The sequence below is a fragment of the Saimiri boliviensis genome, chromosome 5 (genome assembly GCF_048565385.1).
Source record: "Saimiri boliviensis isolate mSaiBol1 chromosome 5, mSaiBol1.pri, whole genome shotgun sequence".
Taxonomy (NCBI): Eukaryota; Metazoa; Chordata; class Mammalia; order Primates; family Cebidae; genus Saimiri; species Saimiri boliviensis.
Window position 1 is genome coordinate 63,629,858 of NC_133453.1, and position 22,104 is coordinate 63,651,961.

The 22,104-nt window shown below is 48.8% G+C and overlaps 2 protein-coding genes across 2 annotated transcripts; both read right to left on the minus strand.

Moving 5' to 3' along the window:
- Nucleotides 1-364: 364 nt before the first annotated feature.
- On the minus strand, nt 365-2,598 carry HOXD1 (homeobox D1). The gene is made up of 2 exons (XM_010330931.3): nt 1,813-2,598; nt 365-1,458 (listed from the first exon to the last, which is right to left on the minus strand). The coding sequence occupies exons 1-2, from the start codon at nt 2,462-2,464 to the stop codon at nt 1,124-1,126; spliced, it is 987 nt and encodes a 328-aa protein (XP_010329233.3). The 5' UTR covers nt 2,465-2,598; the 3' UTR covers nt 365-1,123.
- Nucleotides 2,599-17,475: 14,877 nt separating this feature from the next.
- On the minus strand, nt 17,476-22,005 carry HOXD3 (homeobox D3). The gene is made up of 2 exons (XM_010351741.3): nt 21,463-22,005; nt 17,476-19,330 (listed from the first exon to the last, which is right to left on the minus strand). Exons 1-2 carry the CDS (start codon nt 22,001-22,003, stop codon nt 18,573-18,575), a joined length of 1,299 nt encoding a protein of 432 aa, XP_010350043.3. The 5' UTR covers nt 22,004-22,005; the 3' UTR covers nt 17,476-18,572.
- Nucleotides 22,006-22,104: the final 99 nt, after the last annotated feature.

The window sequence follows — 22,104 nt, forward strand, 5'->3', positions numbered from 1 at the left end:
GCAGATCACCTGAGGTCAGGAGTTCAAGACCAGCCTGGCCAACATGGTGAAATCCCGTCTCTACTAAAAAAAATATGAAAAATTAGCCAGGCATGGTGGCTCATACCTGTAATCCCAACTACTCAGGAGGCTGAGGCAGGAGAATCACTTGAACCCCGGAGGCAGAGGTTGCGATGAGCCAAGATTGTGCCACTGCACTCAAGCGTGGGCAACAGAGCAAGACCCCGTCTCAAAAAAAAAAAAAAAAAAAAAAAGTTATCAACATAAATTCTCATAGCAGAGTCAAGTAAATTCAAGCACAGGAAACGGAATCAACTTTAAAGAAAGTGAATTATGATGAAAGAGAGTAAGAAAACAGAGAGCAGCAGATTCTATAATTTTTATTACAAAAAAAAATCCTTTACATGCTATGACATTAAATGTCACTTATAAGGTCGTTGCAAGCAAACCTTTTAAAAACTATACATAATGTATATATTTACATTCAAATTTGAATAACTGATGTCAAGATACAGTTCATATTCTACTCTTTACCCACTCTGTGGATTTGTTCAGCTAGTAACTAAACAGCGATTGTATCTTCACTTAGGCACATGGAGAGGTAGAAACCACTTTTTAAAGAAAAAAAAAAAAAAAACTGGAGTGCAAATGTGAAGATCATTGAAGCAGCTTAGCTCTATCGAGGAAACCCTAACTAGCTTTGGTCATCTCAAAAAGCTAAATACATGTAGCCTTGTCTTTTCAATTAAAACCAGAACAGCTTTGGGCAGGTGCTCTTCTGAGCACATCAGAGGGCTGACAGAACTAATGGTCTGCCACTCTGCACCAAGAATTGCATACGACTGAGGCAAAGACAGCAGCAGAGCTGGGCTGGCAGCTGGTCACCTTTTCCCTGGTAAGACACAAATCACAACCAAACAAGTGGCTTAGGAGACAGCCAGTTAATATCTGGACATACAGTCTGGAACTCAGAAGCCAACTAACGTACTTCATTTCCCAAGTGAAATCCCTACTCATTTGTGTTCTCCCACCTCCATCCCAAACTGAGCTCCTAAGTTTAGATAGGGACGGGGGTGGCCTGGGACTTCTGCAAGCCGTGATTTCTTGGCCCTAAGTCCCGGCCTCACGAAGGCTCTTGGGACTGAGAAGGGCTGCCCGGGTTCTTGCTAAACTTGGTGGGTCTCGTTCCAGAGAGGGGAAGTTGGAGCGGAGCCACAGGAATGGCCGTGGCCAGAAGCCCTTCTCGTTCCCTTTTCTTCTGTTTCATCCTGCGGTTCTGGAACCAGATTTTGACTTGCGTGTCATTCAGCTGCAAGCAGTTGGCTATCTCGATGCGTCGGGCTCGAGTTAAGTACTTATTGAAATGAAACTCTTTTTCCAGTTCTGTCAGTTGCTTGGTGCTGAAATTCGTGCGGATCGCGCTGGAGGGGCTAGCCGCCCCATACTCGGCGAGTTTGCCTGAAATGTAAAGACAGGGCGTCAGGGGGGCCAGAGGCCGGGGACAGAACGTGGGCTAGCAGTGGAGCTAGTTAGAATCCAAGTCCCAGCGCAGCCCTCCGGGGTCCCTAGGAACACAGTTTGTGCCAGGAGAAACTCCACGGAGAGCTCCTTCCTGAAATTTTCTCAATGCCAGGCACATTTTCCGAGTCTGTTCTCGAGGCAAGCTCAATGGAATTCGCCCGGGAGCGCGTCTCCTCCACAAAACCCCAACCGCTGTCTGGAGAGGCAGCGGCGCCGCGCTCCCAGCGCAATTCCGCGGGGGAGTCTTGGACCCCAACCTCAGATGGCCCCATCCAAGGCCCGCGGACTTACTTTTCTTAGGAGCGTTCCTCTTCACTTTCATCCACTCGAACGTGCTGAAGGCAGCGGGGAGGCCGGAGGCAGGAGAGACGGACTTGGGGTAGGCGCCTGGGGCTGGGGATGCGGTCTGGAAGGCACCGGGGTGGCCATCGGCTGGCTCTTTGAGACACGCCGGGAAGGGGCCGGGCTCGCTAAAGGCCGCGTAATCCACCTGGCCGCTGAGGAGGAAGGAGCCGCCGCCCGAGAAGACGGCCGAGGTGGCGTAGTGGACGTGAGCCCCGCCGTCGTCTGCCGCCCGCCCCAGCACGCCCGGGAAGTCGTACGGGGGCCCGGGCCCGAGGAAGCCGTAGTTCGCGCCCCCCGCCGCCGCGGCAGGTGCCGCGCCCGGCTCGTAGGACCCCTCCAGGATGCACGGCGCGTACTGGGGCGCGGCCGGCGGCGGTGCTAGTGGCCGCGCGGGCGTGGCCGGGGGCGAAGGCGCGGGTCGGGCTGCGGCCAGGGGCAGACAGCTGACGAAGGCGCCGTCGCCGCTGCCCAGGGAGAAGGCGGGCTGGAGAGTCACGGGCCCGGCGTCGGAGCGGCAGAACTTGGGTGCCAGGCTGAGCACGTCGCCGCCGACCCCGCTGCCGCCGCTGCACGAGACATACTCCAGGTAGGAGCTCATGGTTCCGGCCCCAATGTCCTGAGGGCGCAGGCCGGGGCCAGAATGCGGAGCCGGGCAGAGGCTGGGCGGGACGGCCGCCGTCTGCGGCGCTCCGCCTACCCTCTCTACCCGAGCTGCCGTCGCCGAGCCATGGCGAGCGAGACTGAGGTAAATAGTGGCCTAATATACCGGCGGGGGCGGCCACGTGGCGCTGGCCGGCCAATGGGCGGCCTCCCCGCACGGCCCAGGTCCCCACGGTCGCTTCGCTCCCCGCTCCTGCCCCGCCGCCAACTTAGCCAAAGCCGCCGAGGGCCGCCGCCCGGCGCCCCCCAGCCCCGGGGAGAGGCGGCGCGGCCGGGGGCTGCTCGAGCAACAGCGGGGCGAGAGCGCAGGACGCCTGCTCCGATACAGGTATTGGGCGAGGTCGGGAGAGAAAGGAAGGACTCGCCGCTTGGGTGAGGGCGAGGGGATGGAGGGGTGCGAGCCGCTTCTGCTCTGGATCGTGGGGGGCTAGTCCCTCTAGGGCGGAGTGTGGGCTCGCGGGGTGGAAAAGGTTAAACGCGCGCATGGCGCGCGGCGGGTGGAGACGGCTCTTCGCCCACCTCCAGGATAGGTAAAGTTATTCCTCTTCCCTTCTCCTGAGTCCTCTGCGCTTTCAGTTTTCTTGGCACTGATGTTATTATCCTTCTCATAAACCTAGAGCAGATGCTTGGTTTTTTTCCCTTTCTTCTTTCTTTCCTATGACTCATGGCACTACATTTTATGCTGTGAGTGCTGTGTGCCTAGGGCAGGACAACATCTTCACTTTTTGACTAGGCTTCCTTTTCACGTGACTTCGCAGCTTTCTATATCCCTCGCAATTTGTGGCGGCGTGATGAGGGCCAGTGTTGTAGTGTCAGGTTTTGATAAAGTTTCTGCCATGTGGGGAAGTTTAGCAGATTTTCCCCTCCGGCTGGGTTGTTGGAATAAAGCATCCAGGATGGTAGTGGAACCTCTCTGGGAGGCTGGCACAGGCAAGGTGCGGCGCTTGCTTTCACCGAGGATCTTGTCTGGAGGGCGCAAAGGCTTCCAGGGGACGGGTGAGATCTCAGAGGTTTGGATGGGCTTGTACCTCTAAGCAATTAGAGATTCTGCTCCATCAGATAAGTGCTGCGTCGTCTCTTGCGAGTGAAATGTGAGGGCTCACGATGTTAATGGGCTCACATCTTTCCCTTGATAATATGGTTTTGTTTACTGAGTGTAGAGAGACGGGAAATAAAAGTGCAATTGGCACAGGAAATGAAGAATAGAAAGGTTACAAAGACAGCCTTACATTGACAAACTTTACAACTTCCTTGAATATTTCTTTTAACGTTTCCCTTTTTGGGGGGGCTGTAGGAAGATAACAAATTAGATAAACAGAGGTTATTTACACACGGTAGTAATGAAAAATGGTGGTTTCCTAAAACCCTATGTGAATAAAGATTCTAAACTAAAGGGTCTACTCAAAGCTTATATCAAGTACCCTTGAAAACTTAATCTATTACAGCCTGAGTTATGGTAACCGAGGTTTTATTATTGTTTTACTAATCCACTTGTCATAAAAGAGTGATTGAGCTGTTGCCTAAAATTCCACTCTGAGGAAGTCTTTAGAATAGGAGCCATCACAGCCCAGGGAGCCAGTTCCTTCCAGGGATGTGGACTTACGAATAAATAAAGCCCTGCCAAAATGTCGACTACTGGTGGACCTGAACTTGCTGCAGGATGGGGAAGGGGTGTCCCCAGGTTGAGGGGAGCCGGCAGAGGGTGGATGCCTAGGAATGAGCACGAATTTAAAGGGATCTGTGGTTCCTGCACTGCTGGCATTCTTGAGTTTGATTGGAAATGGAATCCCTGTGCTGAAAACAGCCCTTCAAACTTGATTTTGCTATTTCAGTTTTGTGCTGTAGCCAGTCAGATGACAAAGGTCCTAAATAATTGTTAAGAAGAGAAAAATAAAAGTTCTTCCCTAGCACCCTAGTTAGGAAATGATAGAGCTCTTCAGAGCTAGGTCAGCCTTAAAATGTAGACATGTTTCTTCACTGCTTTCCCTCTGTGCTGTTTATGCAAAAGTATCAGCAAATAAGATGCTGCTGAGTTCACAATGCCCCCTCCTCCACCTCTGGCTAGATTTTATCTGCAACATGTCCCAGCTTTCACAGCATTTCCCCAAATGATACTTATCCTATCATAACTCCTAAGCCCAGAGGTCCCGTGGGTCAAGAAGGAAGATTGGCTTTGTAAACCTCTTTGGGGAAGACATCAAGCCGACTGCAACCCACGGTTTAGGGCAGAAGAGTCAGCCTGTCTAGAAAGTCTGATGAAAAGCCCTCAAATTAAGGGCCTATTCGCTAAGGTTTCAGAAAAATCAGGCTGCCTGAGTGTCCTGGCAGCTTTCATGGCAACAAAGACTGGGTTTTTCCTGCTGAGCATCTAGGGCAAAGGCTGGGTCCTTCCTGATACAATAAGTTGATTTTGATGCACCCATTAGCTATCCACGCTAGCTCCATCAAGTAAAATTTTGGAGATTTAGCCCTTCTGAGGGAAGAAAATGTCCTAAAAAAGAGTGAAGTTTTTAAAAATACTGTTTTGTTTTGTTTTCACAATTGTGGGTGAGAGTGAGGGGGAGTTGTTCAATATTTGCTTGAACCTAATAGTATTTCTCTGATAATTGCATAAAGAAAGCTACATTCACCCTTCTCTCCACTCCCTTAATCTCTAAATCCTTGGGATATCCCACACCTTGGGGCTCAGAATTGGTATTTCCATTCTTGGGCTGCTTCTTGACTTGCTCTGCTTGGAAGTCAAGACTCTAGTCATCAACATTTGAGCCACACAATATAGGCTCAGCAGATATTTACCAAGGATTTACTATGTAAGACTATTTTGTTAGGAGAAAATTAGGCTAGGGAAAAGACCTTCTCAAACCAAAGGAACTAGAGATTAATTTCTAACACAGGTCTTAGCTATACTATAAATTTACTCTAAAATAATCTTAATTTATAATTATCTAAGGAGAGATTGGAAGATATTATTTGGGGAAATGTAGCATATTTTGAGTAACTTTAAAGTTTGTCTCTTAGATGTTCACAGAGTATGGGAGAAATGTCTCACTAATTTTATTACTTGTCAAGCCATGAATTCCCAAGGGTCACTTGCCCTGCTGGGTCCTGGTGCTGAATTCTCCACGGGAGGTGACAGCAGAGGGGCTCGATTGCCAGGTTGTGTTTGATGTAGGAATGCTTTGAAATCTCTCCCCTCCTGCTCACCACAGCAGTGACTCCCTACCCATTCCCTATCCCTTTCATGACTACCTTTCTCTCCCTTTCTAATAACTAGCCTCTTTTCTGCAGAAGTGATGGAGGGTGGCAGTCTGGTCTTCTGTGTGTCTATTTTATTTTATTTTATTTTGGAGATGGAGTCTTGCTTTGTCGCCCAGGCTGGAGTGCAGCTGTACAATATCGGCTCACTGCAACCTTCTCCTCCCAGGTTCAAGTGATTCTCATGCCTCAGCCTCCCGAGTAGCTGAGACTACAAGCACGTGCTACCATGCCTGGCTAATTTTTATATTCTTAGTAGAGACAGGGTTTTGTCATGTTGGCCAGGCTGGTCTTGAACTTCTGACCTCAGGTGATCTGCCCACTTCAGCCTCCCCAAGTGCAGGGATTACTGCTGTGTTTTTAAAGCTGTTTTCAAGAAGCTCTGGGCAAGCCCCTTAGACAAATCCCACTATGTTACCATTTGGAGACACTTGAGCACATTGAAACTCTTGGCTTCCTAACCCCGAGACACTGAAAATCTTTGTTGGGGTGAAAAAGGTGGGTGTCTTTTTTTCTTAAGCCACATTAAGAGAAAGTGCAGTTTAAGATGCAGTTCTCTGTAGCATCCTTCAGTCATCCTAGAATGGAGGTAGGGATGCAAAGGAGTCCTAAGGACAAGAACAAGCATTCTAAACCTGTTGGAAATCTGACAATATGACCTTCCCTGAGGAAAGCATTTAAAGTACTGTGCCTTTCCCTGAGAATTTTGTGAATGAAAGTCTCACTGGTCAAGCCAGTGATTTGCACATGGAGGCATTTGACAAATGTTTCTTGGACATAAGCACAGTGAACAGAATGGTGTGTCTTTACCATGACTAATACTGGCTGAAGGATATCTTTAGATTATTGCCCCCGGAAACCACATCATGTGGGTAGAAATCACCACAGAACCTTATTTAAAAGTTGAGGTTTTTTGGGTCACCCCCAGAGACTTTTATCCAATAGGTCTGAGTCAGGAATACTTTTTTAAAAAATTATTATTATTATTATTATTATTATTATTATTATTATTATTTGTAGAGAAGAGGTCTTACTCTGCTGCCAGGCTGGTCTTGAACTCTTGGGCTCAAATGATTTACACACCTCAACTTCCCAAAGTGCTGGGATTGTAGGTTCGAGCCACTGTGCCTGGCTTAGGAGTCCTTTTTTTTTTTTTTTTTTTAACAAGGTCTTTGGGGTGATCCTCAAGCTAGATTCTTTGGAACTACACTTTGGAAAGTTCTGCTGTAGGAGTTGGGGTGGGAAGGGGTGGTATGGGAAGAAAGGAGATGTTCCTATGGGAGGAATCATGAATGATGCGAGGTCATGGCTAGCTGGTTCATGAGTATACCTAAAAAGTGTCCAGAGGTCTCTTGGGTTGCAGATAGGTCAATGTCAAGGTCAAACTTAAGTCTACTTGGGCTGAAGTTTTAGAACATATCCTTAAGAAGTGGTCAGTTGGAAGTTTCCCAAGTTTTGCTGGCCATTGGTGATTTGCAGAGACCGGGCTCACTTCTGCTTCTTGCCACTTCCCTACCTTGGCTCTGATGATGCCAGTGGGGTGGGAAGAGGAAGAGATTTGTCTCTTCCAGTCTCTTCAGAGATAATTTAGAGTGGTTCTGAGGCAATGGGAAGAAGAAAGAAGTGAGAATGGGCATCTCAAGAGAGAGGACTCCACCCTTTTTCTTTTCTGTTTCTCAAATTGTCTGGAATATGCCTTTGAGCCCCAGGGCTCCAGAGGGGCCAAATGTCCCTTAGCCTAAGCTATAACTGTTCCTCTGGATAAAGGCTGACTTTTCACAGCCTAAGATGTCAAAGCTAGAAACACCTTCCAGGTAAGCTACATCAAACCCCTAATTTTAGAGAGGAAGTCACTTTACTCAGAGGTTAAAAGGCAAAGCCATCCTGCAAAAAAACGAAACCACCTTTGGTCTCCTGACTTTCCACAGTCGATTCCCTTTTCACAGTCTTCAAAGAGAAAGCAGCACAGTAGCCACCGCTTGGCACAGTGGCAGGTCTCGATCCCAAGCAAGCAGAGCAGCGCTCAAGAAGGTGTACTCATTTTCTGGAGGCCACACAGTCAGCGGTTCTGACTGAGGGGCCTGCTGCTCTGCCCCAGACTTCTGTAGCCTCACCTTGAGTACTCCTACAAGAGAGGGCAGAGACAGACCTAGGTCCCCACCACCAAGCAAGAGTAAAGGGTCCCCTCATTATCCTTGAGGTTGATCAGCATCAGAGCCCTGGGGGAACAAAACAAGAGGCATCCCAAGATTAATTTTGCTGGCTAGAGCAAGTATGAATAAGAACACATGTGAATACACACAGGCACATCCAGGTCACTTGTACTAACAATTTGTTGTTGTTGCTGTTCCTTTATTTACTTATTTTACTCAAGGCGAGTTCCATTTCTTTTTAATGGTATTATTTTGTTTTGTAATTTTTAAGTTCAGGGGTACATGTGCAAATTTGTTACACAGATAAACATGTATCATGAGGGTTTGTTATACAGATTATTTCATCACCTCGGTATTAAGCCTAGTACCCATTTGTTATTTTTCCTGATATTCTCCCTCCCACTGCCCTCTACTCTGTTCTTTTATTTTTATGAGACAGTCTTGCTCTAATTGCCCAGGCTGAAGGGCAGTGGCTTGATCTTGGCTTACTGCAACCTCCACCTCCTGGGTTCAAGTGATTCTTCTGCCTCAGCCTCTGTGTAGCCGGGACTACAGACACATGCTACCACCCCATCTAATGTTTGTATTTTTAGTAGACATGGGATTTTACCATGTTGGCCAGGCTGGTCTCAAACTCCTAATCTCAAGTGATCAGCCTGCCTTAGCCTCCCAAAAGTGCTGGAATTACAAGTGAAAGTCACCATGCCTGGCTTCTTTTACCTTTTCAAATGGGTAATAAATTTAAATGTGCCTGGTTCAAGATTCAAAGGGTACAAAGGGATATACAGTGAAAAGTCTTCCTCCCACTCTTTTTCCCAGCTACCTGATTCTCCTTCACATAAGCAACCAATTTGGGTATCTTTTCAGAGGCAATTTTTACTAGCACAATTTATATACATGTGGGTGTGTACTCCACAGGTATTTACACAAATGGTAGCATGTTAGGAAGACTTTTTTGCACCATGATTTTTCCCCTATTGTATCTCCAAGATCATTCCATATAAATGATCTTCATATAAATACACACATAACTTCCTGGATTGTTGTTGTGGTGGTAGTTTGAGACAGGGTCTGACTTCGTTGCTGAAACTGGAGTGCAGTGGTCCAATCATGACTCCCTGCAGCCTCGGGCTCAGGTGATCCTTCTACCTCACTCTTCTGAGTAGTTGAGATTGCAGGCATGCACAAACATGTCCAGCTAATTTTTGTATTTTTTTGTAGGGACAAGGTTTCATCTCTACAAAAATCAGGCTGGTCTCGAACTCCTGGGCTTGAGTGATCTGCCAGCTTTAGCTTCCTGAAGTGTTGGGATTACAGATGTGAGCCACAGCATCTGGCCCTGGTTTACTTTTATAACTTCATACTGTTCTACTGTATACACCTGCCACAATTCATTTAGCCATTCCCTACTGATGGGCATTTAGCTTGTTTTCAACCTTTTGCTATTACAAACACATGGTCAAGCTTTTGCCTATTAGAAAAATTTGTAGAAGTGAAATGATTTAGTTAAAAGGTATGTGTACTGACAATTTTAATACATTTCTCTACAGACATGAATCAATTTCGACCTCTATCAGCAATATATGAGCACTCCTGTCTTCTCACACCTTTGCCAAGTTAATGGGAAGTTTTTATGTTTGCCAGTCTGATAAGTGAAAAATAATACCTTTTACTTACCCTTATAACATCTCCCAAAATCTCTTCCTTATCTTGAGCCTTTCATAATTCTGTATTACAAATGGTAATACTAACACAGAAAAGATAAACAACTTGCTGTAATCACACCCAGTGTAAATGGCCAGAGTCAGATGTTCAGCACTATTCCCTGCGCTACACCATTCCACACAGGGCTTAAGGAGGTTCAAAAGAGAGTAGGTGCCTTTAAGCATTCTCTGAAAGACAGGTGATATTAAAACAAAACAAAACATAGAAGCTGTCTGACATTAGCTAAAAGACCTCTTCTTTAGTGGTCTGATACCAAGACCACATTTCTGCATGACTCCTCCAGCGAGCACTGCTCTTGAAGGAGAGGTCTCTGATTAGCAATTTGATTTAACCTAGTCCCAAACATTAGCTTGGATTCAATATCTACAAAGCATTGTTTTTAATTTCTCTAAGATATTTCTCACTGGTCACCCAGGATCTAAGTATTAATCAGCATGGTGTGAGTGGGGGTGTGTTTTCTTTAGGTTTTAGCTTTCTATAGAATACTCACTTGGACCTGGTGAAGATACTAATACCTAACACACATACCCATATTACTCTAATGATAAACCTGTGAGGTAGATATCTTTATTGACTCTTTCACTGCTGAAACAGAAAAGCAGAAAGATTAAGTAAATTGCATAGGGCCACACAGTATGTCAGTAGCAAAGCAGAAAAGACAATGTAGACTGCAATCAAACTCATTAGCTTCCCTGCAAAGCCTTCTCTTCTCCCTCCTCTATTTATTTTTGTGACTAGTATGACTCAGCTCCTCAAATCTAGAGATTAATATCCACAACTGCTCTTTTACTCATCCAGTTGATCACTGAGTCCTGTGAATTCTACCTCCTAAATGTGTTTTCTCTTCATTCTTGTTAATTAGCTTTCTCTCTGATTGGAACTAGTTCCTGTCTAACTGCTATATTGTTGCAGTCACCTCCTTTTTTGTTCTTCTTGCCATATCTCTCTTTTATCCAATCAGATGCAGCATCCCTAAGAGTTAGCTCCAAAATACATAACCTCACATCCCAGCTTAAAACCTGCTGTGGTTCCCTGTTCTCGACAGAGTAGGTCCAGACTCCTTCACATAAACCCTGTGCAACTTCCCTTTTTAGCCAGGATGCCCGCACTCCAAAGTATGCTCCTTGTTCCAAGTGCAGACTTTGCTTTTTCCTCCCTCTTTGCTTTTGCATGAGTTGTGCTCTCTACCTAGTATGGCCTTCACTTCTCGGCCTGAAAAACTCTTATAGTTCAGGAACCCGAATTTACCTCCTCTGATTTTTTTTTTTTTTTTTTGACATTTTAGTAGTATTAGTGGCTCCTTTTTTATTATAGAAACATTCTAACCACACCTCTGTTACGGCATCTATCATTATTGTTTCAGGATTATTTCTCTTCCCCATTAGATTGAAGGGCACACACCATCAGTGACTCATCTTTGTATCCCAGAGCCCAGAACAGTGTGTATAGGAGCTGTTCACTAGGAATTGGTGAAAGGCAAGGAGGAGGGACAGACTGAACCAAGGACAGCAGGACCAGTAGTTTCATTGCTCAGTGAGCTCAGGACACTGTGTGAGGCCTAATGCTTCAGCTTATATCTATCTGAAGCAAGATGGTAGAACATTTTTCCAAAGCAAGTTCAATTTCCACCCAAGAGGATGAAGGGATAGAAGGCTGAAGGAAGAGAGGGCAAAAGCTGAGGCTTTCTGTCCTTAAGGGACACTTTGCTGTGGGCTAAGGCAACACATTTACTAACTTCAGAAACATCTCAGCTGATGTCCCGCAGCAAAAAAGGGGGAAAGGGAAACTAGGCCGGAATTTGGTTAGGATTTATAAGGACAACAGCATGACCACTCCAGAGGGATTATAAAAATGCTTCACCACTAACTTCACCAAATCCTCCTGCTGTAAACAGCTCTAATGCTAATGACTACCCTCAGAAACTTGCTGTCTATCCCTTTAGGGTGTTCTTAAAATAAGCTGGAAAGAACAGAGGTAAAAATACTGGAGCGTTTCCTCCACACTGGAAAGGAGAGTGTTTCCTCCACAATCATATCATTGTGATTGGTGTTTTAAGTATATTTTTATTGTTATTTTAAATGGCATTCAAGTTTAGCTTCAAGTTCAACAGCAGTCTTAACCTACTTCCTCCCACACAAATACTCCTGCCAGTAAATAGACACTCTTAAATAAAACAGTGCCTTCAAGAACCTGCTGACCCATTGAAATTAGTCCTGCCCTGCCTTCAAAGGTGGATTCGTCCCTCTCTGGGTGTAGAGCAGCGTTTAAGGGCGACATTCCGGCACGCAGGAGGTGTGGCGGGGGGCGGGGAATGCAGGGTCACTGTGGGTCAGGGGCGGGTGTGGGTGCAGGCGCGTTGGGAGGGCCCTGGGCGCCCCGGGAAGTCCGAAGGCGGGCGGCGGGGCTGGCGGGCAGCCTTGCTAGCCTCGGACGTGACGGGGCGACGGCCGGCCCTGCGCCGCCGACTGCTGTCCTGGCTGCGCAGCTCCCCAGCAGGCGCGGGGCTCAGGTCGCGCCTTCCGTTAGCGCTCAGCTTGTGTGCCTGCGTCTCCTCTGCTTGCGGTTTCTGGTCGGATCCCAGCTGGCCCAGACTTGCTCAGAAGTAGGAGGAACCGCTGTCGAGCGAAAAGTGCACGCCGGGTGATTGATGAACTCTTAATAGGACTAACCTCTCCTGCCCCCCACCCTAGACACACACAGAGAAATCGTTCACCCCAGCCCCCCTCCAGTCCTCCTCGCGGGCAAGAGGGGACCCGGTCGCCAGCCGGTAGGGTGATTAACTCACCGTTTGTCTTTGCGAAAGTGCTCCAGGTGGATCAGGAGCATCGGCCCACCCTGCCTGCAGCCTGGCGGCTCGCGGGGGCGCGGAGAACGCGCGCGGAGCGAGCCTGTGCATCACAGGGCAGCGCGGACCTTTGTGCCTTGCGCTCGCCAGACCGCCCAGGAGGCAGCAGCTATTGTTCCCCGCGGGGGCTAGGGGCGCCCTGAAACGGATCCACACCAGCCCCCTCCCCAGCGTGTCTTCAGGTCCAAGGACGGTGGGGCTTTCTTTGTGTGTTCTCTACCAGGAGCAGGGATGCTGCCCTAAGGGGTAGCCGAGGGTGGGTGAGGGACGCTGGTACCAGCTCCCTAGAGCTCAGTTTACCCGACCTACTCTTCCCCTCGGCCCTGACAGAGGAGGTGGGGAGGAGTATGGTATATGTAGGGCAGCGCTGTGAACAATGGGGCTATCAAAGGGCCTTCCCCGAGCTTCCTCACCAACCACGGACACTCCTGGCCCAGCAAGCCCTCCTGACCTGGTTTTGAGCCCTGCTTCCCAGATAAAAACATTATCTGTACCAGAACTCTTCATGAATTCTGGCTTAAATTAGGATTTAAATCCTTTTGGCCCTTACTAATATTAAAACCCAGCTTTTAGGATTCTCCAGATATTATTCTTTCTTTGAAATAATCCAGACTAGCTACAGGAACCAATCAAGACATTTTGCCCAAGATCTAGGACAGGAAGACTCATGCAATAGCTCCTGCCTTACAGATGTGGGGACCCTTCACCCACCTCTGCTATTGCAAATGATTGGACATTCATCTCCCTTGGCTCTTCCCTCATGTGTGAAAATATTTTGTTCACTCTGTTTCATGGTGGACCTGACCTGAAGATGGGCCCTTATATTGTCTTTGTACTTTCTAACTTGCCAAGGTGGGTGTGAAACCTGGGAAAAGTTTTTAGGACTAGGCTTTAGGCTAGATACCTAAATCCATTTGTTTTCAACCTTGGACTCCAAAGATAAGGGTTTTTGTAGCTGGAATAGAAAACAGGGAACAGGGCCAGGCTCGGTGGCTCATGCCTGTAATCCCAGCACTTTGGGAGGCTGAGGTGGCTGAATCGCAAGGTCAAGAGATCGAGACTACCCTGGCCAACAAGGTGAAACCCCATCTCTACTAAAAAATACAACAATTAGCTTGGTGTGGTGGCGCACGTCTGTAGTCGCAGCTACTCGGGAGGCTGAGGCAGGAGAATCGCTTGAACCTGGGAGGAGGAAGTTGCGGAGAGCTGAGATTGTACCACTGCACTCCAGCCTGGTGACAGAGCAAGACTCCATCTCAAAACAAAACAAAACAAAACAGGGAACAGTGAGAACTGAGAACTAACATTTCATCCTCTGTGATAATCTTCATCATTCACCATCCTTCCTCTTCAGCATCACCAGTGCAGGAAATGTGGAGGACTTACATATCCAGGCTTTCTTCTTTCTATCTAGGCCTTCTGCAAGAGATATCTAAGAACTAGCTCTCCAAGATGGTAAGGGCTTGGCTAGTGACAACCCAGTCTCAGCTCTCCATACCCAAGTGTCTAGAAATAGGCCCACTCACCCAGGCTCTACATATATACTCTCTCTGGGAAGTTGCAGTGCCTTGAAGTGATCAGGCCATAGGCCTGTGAAGACTGGGGTCTTCCATCTCTCTTCCTGCCTACTCACAAACTTCTGTTCTTTCTATTCTTTTCTTTCAGTTTCTAAAAGAAGGACCAAAGTAATGTCAAGAACTCCCAGATGAAGAGGACCTTCCTTAGACCTGTAACAGATTCACTACTGACTTCAGAAGGAAGTTTCAGCTAATTCTCAGGAAAAGGTCAAAACAGGCCTGTGACTGTCCCTGGAATACTGAAAGTATAAACAAGCTTCTGGCTCCCCCAGGTCAAGCAGCGGAACACTTTTTATTAGAATGAAAGGTTACTTCTTTGTTATTCAAACACACACCCACACACATCCTCTTTAGTCTCCCTAATAAAAACCTCAACAGATGGAGAGCCTGAGCTCCTAAGCCCGCAGGCTGAGAAGATGCTCTTCACTCAAGGGTCAGTGGGCTGGTACAGACTGGGGAAGGGAGAAGGGACACAGCCAGCTAGTATAGGTAATCACTATCTTTTAATACTCCTAACACATAGAAATTCGAAAAAATCTTGTTCAGCAAGGTTAGCAGCCTCTGGAGCCTCAGAAACTAATTTGGCTGATGTGTCTCTGATAGGGAGCTTGGGGGCTGCACCAAGGGAAACGTACTCCTTCTATATTCTCTCCTCTCTCTCATTTGAAAGCTTATACAAAGAAATGGTACAAATGGATGGTTAACTTAATGATTCCATCAGAGGCAGATTTTTCTCTGTCAGGTCCGTAGATAAGGCGGAGGTCTGAAAGCCAGGAGGCAGAATATGTCCTTAATCGCCCTTTCCGACTTGCTTACCAGTGGCCAAGGCTACTCTTCAGGCCTTTCTTCTGCCACTTCCCTGTCCCTCCTGACTAGCCTAGTTGGGTCTCAGCACTTCACTCCTGGCTGGATCTTGAGTTTTTCGTAGGGAAAGCTCTCAGCTGCATCTCCTTCCCCACCCCCACCTCCCATTTCGCAGCTGGCCATTATGGCTGCCTCACAGCTATCCTGCCTTAATTCCCATTTGATTGCCTGGACAAAACCACCAAGAATGTCCAGACGACTACCACCCCTCATCCATGGGCCTGAGCTCCTGCCTTGACCCCTTTCTTCAGACCTCAGAAGGCCTCACACACTCTCCCTGATTCCCACCTTCCCCAAAGCTGTCTCTATAGGAAAAGAGCAGAACTGGCTGAGGCCTGAGACAGCCATTTCTTCCCCTTGGGCAAATAAGGTGGACCCTCCCAGAGACCAGTGCTGGAGAGGCCCGGCCCGAGCTCCCTTTACAGGGCCTCCCCCATCACGGAACCCATGGGAAAACCTGGCACACAATGGCGCGGCTGCTCCTGGCACCCTCAACCCAGCACCTGGAGGCAAGGCCTGAAGCAGTCTCGTGGTCTTGGTGTGCTCCCTTTGCCCTCTCCGCCAACCCTTCACGAGCACCCGTCCCAGGAAAGAGACCCTGGCAAGGGTAGACGTTGCCTCCCCCAAAGGGCGCTGTTGCTGAGGCCTCCCCTCCCCCATCCTCTTGTTTCTCTGCTTCTGAGACCCCGGAGGGAGGCAGCAGACGCCTCCGCCGCCGCTAGAGCAGCTATTGTGACCTTCCCTTGCAGAGCGGGAACCCAGCAGAGTGCGCGCCCGGCGGTGGCGGGGGAGGAGGCGGCTGTGTGTGCAAACCTCGGGCGCAGAGGGGGACACTGGGAAATAAACGTTTGCAACCTCGGGCAGTTGGGCCCTTCAGAGGGCGTTTGGTTGTGTTTAGACTCGGGTGCTTTCTAACACTAATTGCAGGCTCAAGAGGAGCGGAATTTACTGAGAAGGCTAAGGCGGCATGTTTATAATTTATGAAGTTTTAAATGGCTGTGCCGCGGGCCCCAGCTCTCTCTTGGGCTGGCAGCCGCGCGAAACGCGCCCTCCCATGGCTCGCCGCCACCCCCACCAATGCCGGTCACATGAGTCTCACGCCAAAGGCAGGAACAGATTCGAGCCATTCTTAGAAGTCTCGGGAACCTCCAAAGGTGGGAGAAGGCAGCGGATTTGGTCCAAGCCCTCAGCCCACTCGAGTGGAGGGCCACGGGGAAGGCTGCGGCTGTCTGGAGAGGGAGCCCCAGATCCCGCACTTCCTTGGAGCCTGAGTGTGAGAGGAAGCTGATGTCAGCCGGGCTAGACACAGTTTAAAGTCTAATCCATGAAACCCTAAGCCGCAAATGACACTTGGGGCTTTGCAGACACCCGCAGACTCAGCAGATACTTCTGCGGTAACACACTGTGCTGGAAAACGCCTGGAGCCATGATACATTATGTATTTTTATTATTATTTATGGTAGGAAGAGGAGATGAGGGAAAACGGGACTGAATCTAAGCAGCCTGACAATTCAGCTATTTAATATTTAGCCAGTTAAGAAAGGTGGTTGTAATCCCTGAAAGGCAGTGAGCTCTTCTTTGATTTCTCTAATAGCTTAAAAAATAATTTCTTACAAGACAATTAGAAATTCTGCCTGTGGATGCAAATTTCATAGAAAACAATGTTAAGCCTTGAAAGTGGGTAAAATATGCCTTCGGTTGAAGTTATTTATTCTGTTGATACACTTCTACAACATATATATTTTAAACCTGCTCAGATAAAGTGAAATTTAGCAAAAGGATATCCTCTCCCACCCCAAATCTAACATGCCATTTTAAAAACAGCACAAAGGAACAAGGAAACTAAATATTATTTTGAGCCATCATTACTTAGCGAAATACAAACATCCAAATAGAAATGATTGTTGTTCCACCAGAAGATGAGAAGTTAAATTATTTCCACACAATAGGAATTTCACCTCATGTCATCAGGGATGTAGTGGGAGTTGCATTATTTGTCAAACCAAATAGAGATGCGTGGGCTGACTTTGCTGAAATACAAAAGAATTGAACCTTATCTGAAGGCGTTTTCTAAGTGGCCCCTCTCATAGAAGCAGGGAAGTTGTCCACCCCTCGCAGAAGCCACATTAATATTTACAAAATGGTTATAAATCCTTGAAGACATTTTTGCCCATTTTGTACAAAGAAACAGGAGTAAACAAGGTGTTTATATTTGTTATGTTTCATTTATGAAACTGTTATTTCTTTACATCATGGGGAATGTTTGTTTTCTTTAGAAATGAACTAATGATCACTACAAAGGAAGAATTCATAACAGCATTTCCTAGAGAAAAGGCTTAGGTGTGCATGGTTTCTTTTTCTACACCTTAGCTTTTTCATAGCTCAATTCTTTTTACAAATTCTCTTGTGTTTTTTCTTTGATTGTCAGTTTTCTTTCAAAGTTTATTTTTTGTTACTTAATGCAGAAAAGTGAGCTGTGGCCTCCCCAATGTAAAAGTCGATTGTGTCTAGAAAGAGGGCAGTAAAAAGAGCAAAGCAGGCGCTACTTTCAAAAAGCCCTATCCAAATCATCCTGCCTAGAACCTTTCTAGGTTTGCATCTTCATTTCCCCCTCCCCTAATTTCAATAGCTGAAAAGTAATCAAGTATCCCCAGAACCAATTTTTGCACTAGACTCCAAATAAATAAAATAATGTTTTCAAGTGTCAGTCTATTTCAGGGCCTTCCATGGGGATTGTGCGAGATGAAGGCATAGTGATCTGCTTGCAAGTGTGCATGATTAACACAGATACACTTCCAACTGAGAAATTTTTTTATTCTAAGTATTTGTTCCAATAGTACCAGACAATTTGAAATCAATAAACTGTGGTGAGGGCTGTGGCTTTTGAGAAATGACTAACGTGTGTTGTGCCACACCACCGGGCTTTCTGACTCTACCCATGAAGGACAAGTTGCGGTCTTAAATCCTTTACATCAACTACAAACACCAGCCACCGTTACGACTGTTCAAAACTACTCTTTCAACTAGTTCAAACCAAGGGGACTAAGGAGGTGAAATGTGGCCCCCACGGCCTGGAAGCGAATTCCTAAGCTCGGCCGGAGAAATCTACAAATATACACACAAATACATTCGGACAAGGATAAATAATCAGGGAAACGAAATGACTCGCTTCAAATAATAAATACAGATAGTTTAGTCCGATGCAATCCTTATGGGACAGGAAGGAGAATATAAATTAAGGTCTCCGAAACTAAGCTAGACGCGGGCCAGGCCCAAGACTCTCCGGGCCCTGGTCCCTCTGCAGGGCGCGCCGCCGATGGGTCTCAGACTTACCTTTGGGACACCATTACCAGATTAGAGTCCCTCGGTCCGCAGTATGTGGCACTGTCAGGTTTACAGGGAAGGATCCTTGCGGCTGATTTATGGCGAGTCACCCAAAGGAGGACACCCATGGAGGGGGAGGCCCGGTCGCCTGCGCCTCCACTGCTGGAGGCCTGAGACCCGGGAGGCAGCGGCGGGGCAAAAGCGGGGGAGGGGGTTCCCGAACTGCCCCGCGGGCCCCGCCCGCCACCCCACCACTACAGCAAGAGAGGTAATTGCGCCGCGAGTTCGGGCCGGCGGCAGCCGCTACAGATGCGTCAGTTTGGGAGCCTCCGGCAGTCGTCCCTGAGACGAGTGGTGGGCCGAGAGATCTGTGTAGGTGGGATGAGGGTCGCACGGTCCATGGTGGTGGTTGCCTGGAATCTGCGCGGCGCAACTATAGTCCACGCTGGCCGACGACGGGTGCGAGAGGTGGCCCAGGTTGAAGACAGGCCCGGACGCGGGAGCCATGGACTCGACGAAGTTGCCGCCCACGTACACCGGGCTGCCCTGCAGGTTGGCGCTGGCGAAGCCGCCGCCGTTACTCGCCATGGGGTGGGGCTCGAACTCGGGCGCCGCGTAGCGCTTCTGTTGTGGCAGGCAGCTGCTGAGCGGCGCCGTGTAGGCGGCCAGGCCGTACATATTGGGCTGTGATTTGGCGAATGCCGGCGGCGAGGGCGCGTCGTAGGCCAGGCCGGGCACTGGGGGCAGCTGGCCAGAGTAGGCCACGTGGCCAGCGGCGCCGCCGAGCGGTGGGCTGCGCTCAGGGGACTGGCCCGCCGGCGAGTGAAGGATGCCCTTGGCCTTCTGGTCCTTCTTGTACTTCATACGCCGGTTCTGGAACCAGATCTTGATCTGGCGTTCCGTGAGATTCAGCAGGTTGGCCATCTCCACGCGGCGCGGCCGGCACAAGTAGCGGTTGAAGTGGAATTCCTTTTCCAACTCCACCAGCTGCGCACTCGTGTACGCCGTGCGTACCCGCTTGGATGCTGGGCCTGGCGGGCTCTTGTCCTCGCAGCTCTCTCCTGGGCAGGGAGGGAAAAAGGGAGGGCGCTGAGGGAGGGGATGGGTACCCTCAGGACTGAAGAGGGGTGCTTCCCTGGTTCTCTTTTCTTCCCCTCTCCCCTCACCTTCAATCCAGGCTGGGGTGGGGAAGGGCCTTTTGAGAGGTATGATTCCGAGGGAGAATTCACCTACCTACCAATCCCCTACCAGGCCTACCTATCAGTCGCACCTGAAACCTCCATCAGCCCTGAGATCCAGTTCACTCTGCCCACCCTCTCCCCTGCAGCCTAGTCCCTCATCCCAGGCCCACCCAAAGGCCATGAAAGAGTTTAATGAGAGACTAGGAACAGCTGGTAAGGCCTCCGCCTGTCAAAGAAGGGCCAGACTCCTTTAAACACTCCTCCCAGCCTCTGCTGCCAGGGATGGGGTTTGGAGAAGGAAAGGAGGAGGAACTAGCTCCAGCCTGCCTTGCTAGCTCCTGGGCAAAGCCCCCACCAACCCCTAGCAAAGTGTGGGGTTGGAGATCTTGGCACCTCACTGCAGTCCAACTGCACCCAAAGCCAGGGAGGTGATACACCAAAAAATAAAAAAATAAAAACCAAACAAAACACTGCCTGGGTGTTTCAGGGAGTCCAAGGCCAGGCTAGAAGCATTTTGAGTATTCACAGTGCTGGGACCCGCAGCCTCAACACTCGCTTTTACTACCCTGCCACCTCTCAGCTGCTTGTCCACTCCCTCCCGGGAAAGACAAATGGATTTCTCCTGGGAGGGAGGGCCTGAGCCTGCAGCTGAGGAGGGAGGGAAAAGGAGCTTGCAGGCAGGATAATACCTTCCACCTAGGAGCAACCCCAGAAAGCCTCAGGCAAACCAGAGCCCTGATAACAAGCACACCCCAGGCCCCAAACTTGCCCTGGACCTGGAAGCAAGTTCATCTTGAAGATAAATCACATCAGATAACACAAGGTCAGAAAATATCAGGAACCAACCAGTCTAAGCAGAGAGAGGGGCAGGCCTCAGAGCTCCTGGCCAGGCCTATCTTCTACATGCCCTGGGTGGACCTAGAGAAGGCCCCAACTTGAGGGTCTCCCCTTCCAGTCAGAGAAATCCAAGGCTGGTTTTGTCTCCCAGAACATCCTCTCCTAATAGGACAGGCACCTCCCCATTAGGGATTTGCTGGAGCAGGAGAATGGGCTGAGGTGGGCCAAATAGATACTCATGGTTATGCCTAGCAGTCCCTAACGCAAGTGGTTGTACCACTTTACAGTTTTGTGATCTTGGGCAAGTTGCCTATCATCTCTAACAGTTTTCTTATCTGTAAAATGGGGATGTTATCATATACCTACCTCAGAAGATTCTTTGAACAATTAAATTAGATAATGCTTAGAAAGTACTTAGTATGTATGGTACTTTCTAAGACTTTAGGGTTTTTTGTTTTGTTTTGTTTTTTGTTTTCTTGAGACAGAGTTTTGCTCTTGTTGCCCACCCTGGAATGCAATGGCATGATCTTGGCTCACAGCAACCTCTGCCTCCTGGGTTCAAGCGATTCTCCTGCCTCAGCCTCCCAAGAAGCTGGGATTACAGGCATGTGCCACCATGCCCAGCTAATTTTGTATTTTTAATAGAGACAGGGTTTCTCCATGTTGGTCAGGCTGGTCTTGAACTCCTGACCTCAGGTGGTCTGCCCACCTAGGCCTCCCAAAGTGCTGAGATTACAGGTGTGAGCCATCATGCTTGGCCAAAACTTTAGTTTTTATGAGTTTAAGGGAATGAGATTCATGTGATATGGGCTATATAACCACCTAGGCTTGGGGATTATACCTGTCTTCAAATCTTGAAGACCTGTTGGGTGGAAGAGGGACCAGAGTTATGATTAGCAGCCCAGGAAAACAGATATGCCCATATAAGGAAGCACTCTCTATTAATAGCTGTAAGACCTGTCCAGCAATAGCACCAGCAGCCTGGAATGGAAGTGAGCACCCTGTCACTGCAAGGGCATAACACCAATCAGGAATGCTAAAAGGGAAAAACATTTTGATATGAGTAGGAGTTTAGACATATGACCCCCAAGGTTGCATTTCCAGCCCTTACTGGGGCTTCCTTGGGTCAGTCTGGAGGGGGCTTGGTCTGGGGGCGAGCCACCTCAGAGAGCTACCTGCAGTGGCACAGCTGTTCTTCTGCTTGGAGTTCTGTCGAGACTCTTTCATCCAGGGGAAGATCTGCTTGCTGATGGTGGCTGAGGAGCTAGAAGCATTGGGCCCACCTTTGGGCTTCTTGGCAGGCACTCCACCTCCAGGATTGGTGGGTGAAGATGGGGGCAGGGTTGGTGGTGGAGGAGGGGGTTGTGGTGGCTGCTGCTCTGAGTTCAGACCAGGAGGCTGGCTGCCACCACCCGCACCCTGGCTGTTACCAGTGCCAGGCCGCATGCAGCTGCCATTAAGTTCAGCTCCTTTGTGGGCTGGGGCTCTCAGAGGGGCAGAGCTCTGGATGGAGCAGGCAGAACCTGGATAGTCAGTGTCCAGGGAGTTGGCAGCAGCAGGGGGTGGGTAGGGCTGGTGGGGGGTGGTGTAACCGTAAGTTTCAGTGGTTTTGCTGTAGCCGTAGCCTCCGAACAGTCCTGGGTTTTCATAGTAAGCAGCCTTCTGCATTGTGCACTCAGGTAGCTCCAGGGCCTGCTGACCCTGCTCAAATAACATTGACTACCACTGTAACCTTCAATGTCACTTGCAATGTCTGCTGAATCCTGAGAAAGCTGGACAAGCCCCCAGACTCCAGGTTACCTGTCAGAAGAAAAGCA

Excerpts from the sequence above, each read along its gene's own strand:
- HOXD1 (XM_010330931.3), bottom strand. The coding sequence starts at position 2,464 with ATGAGCTCCTACCTGGAGTATGTCTCGTGCAGCGGCGGCAGCGGGGTC. Across the intron at positions 1,459-1,812 it reads GAGGAACGCTCCTAAGAAAA|GCAAACTCGCCGAGTATGGG; the intron begins GTAAGTCCGCGG and ends TTTACATTTCAG.
- HOXD3 (XM_010351741.3), bottom strand. The coding sequence starts at position 22,003 with ATGTTATTTGAGCAGGGTCAGCAGGCCCTGGAGCTACCTGAGTGCACA. Across the intron at positions 19,331-21,462 it reads GAACAGCTGTGCCACTGCAG|GAGAGAGCTGCGAGGACAAG; the intron begins GTAGCTCTCTGA and ends CTCCCTGCCCAG.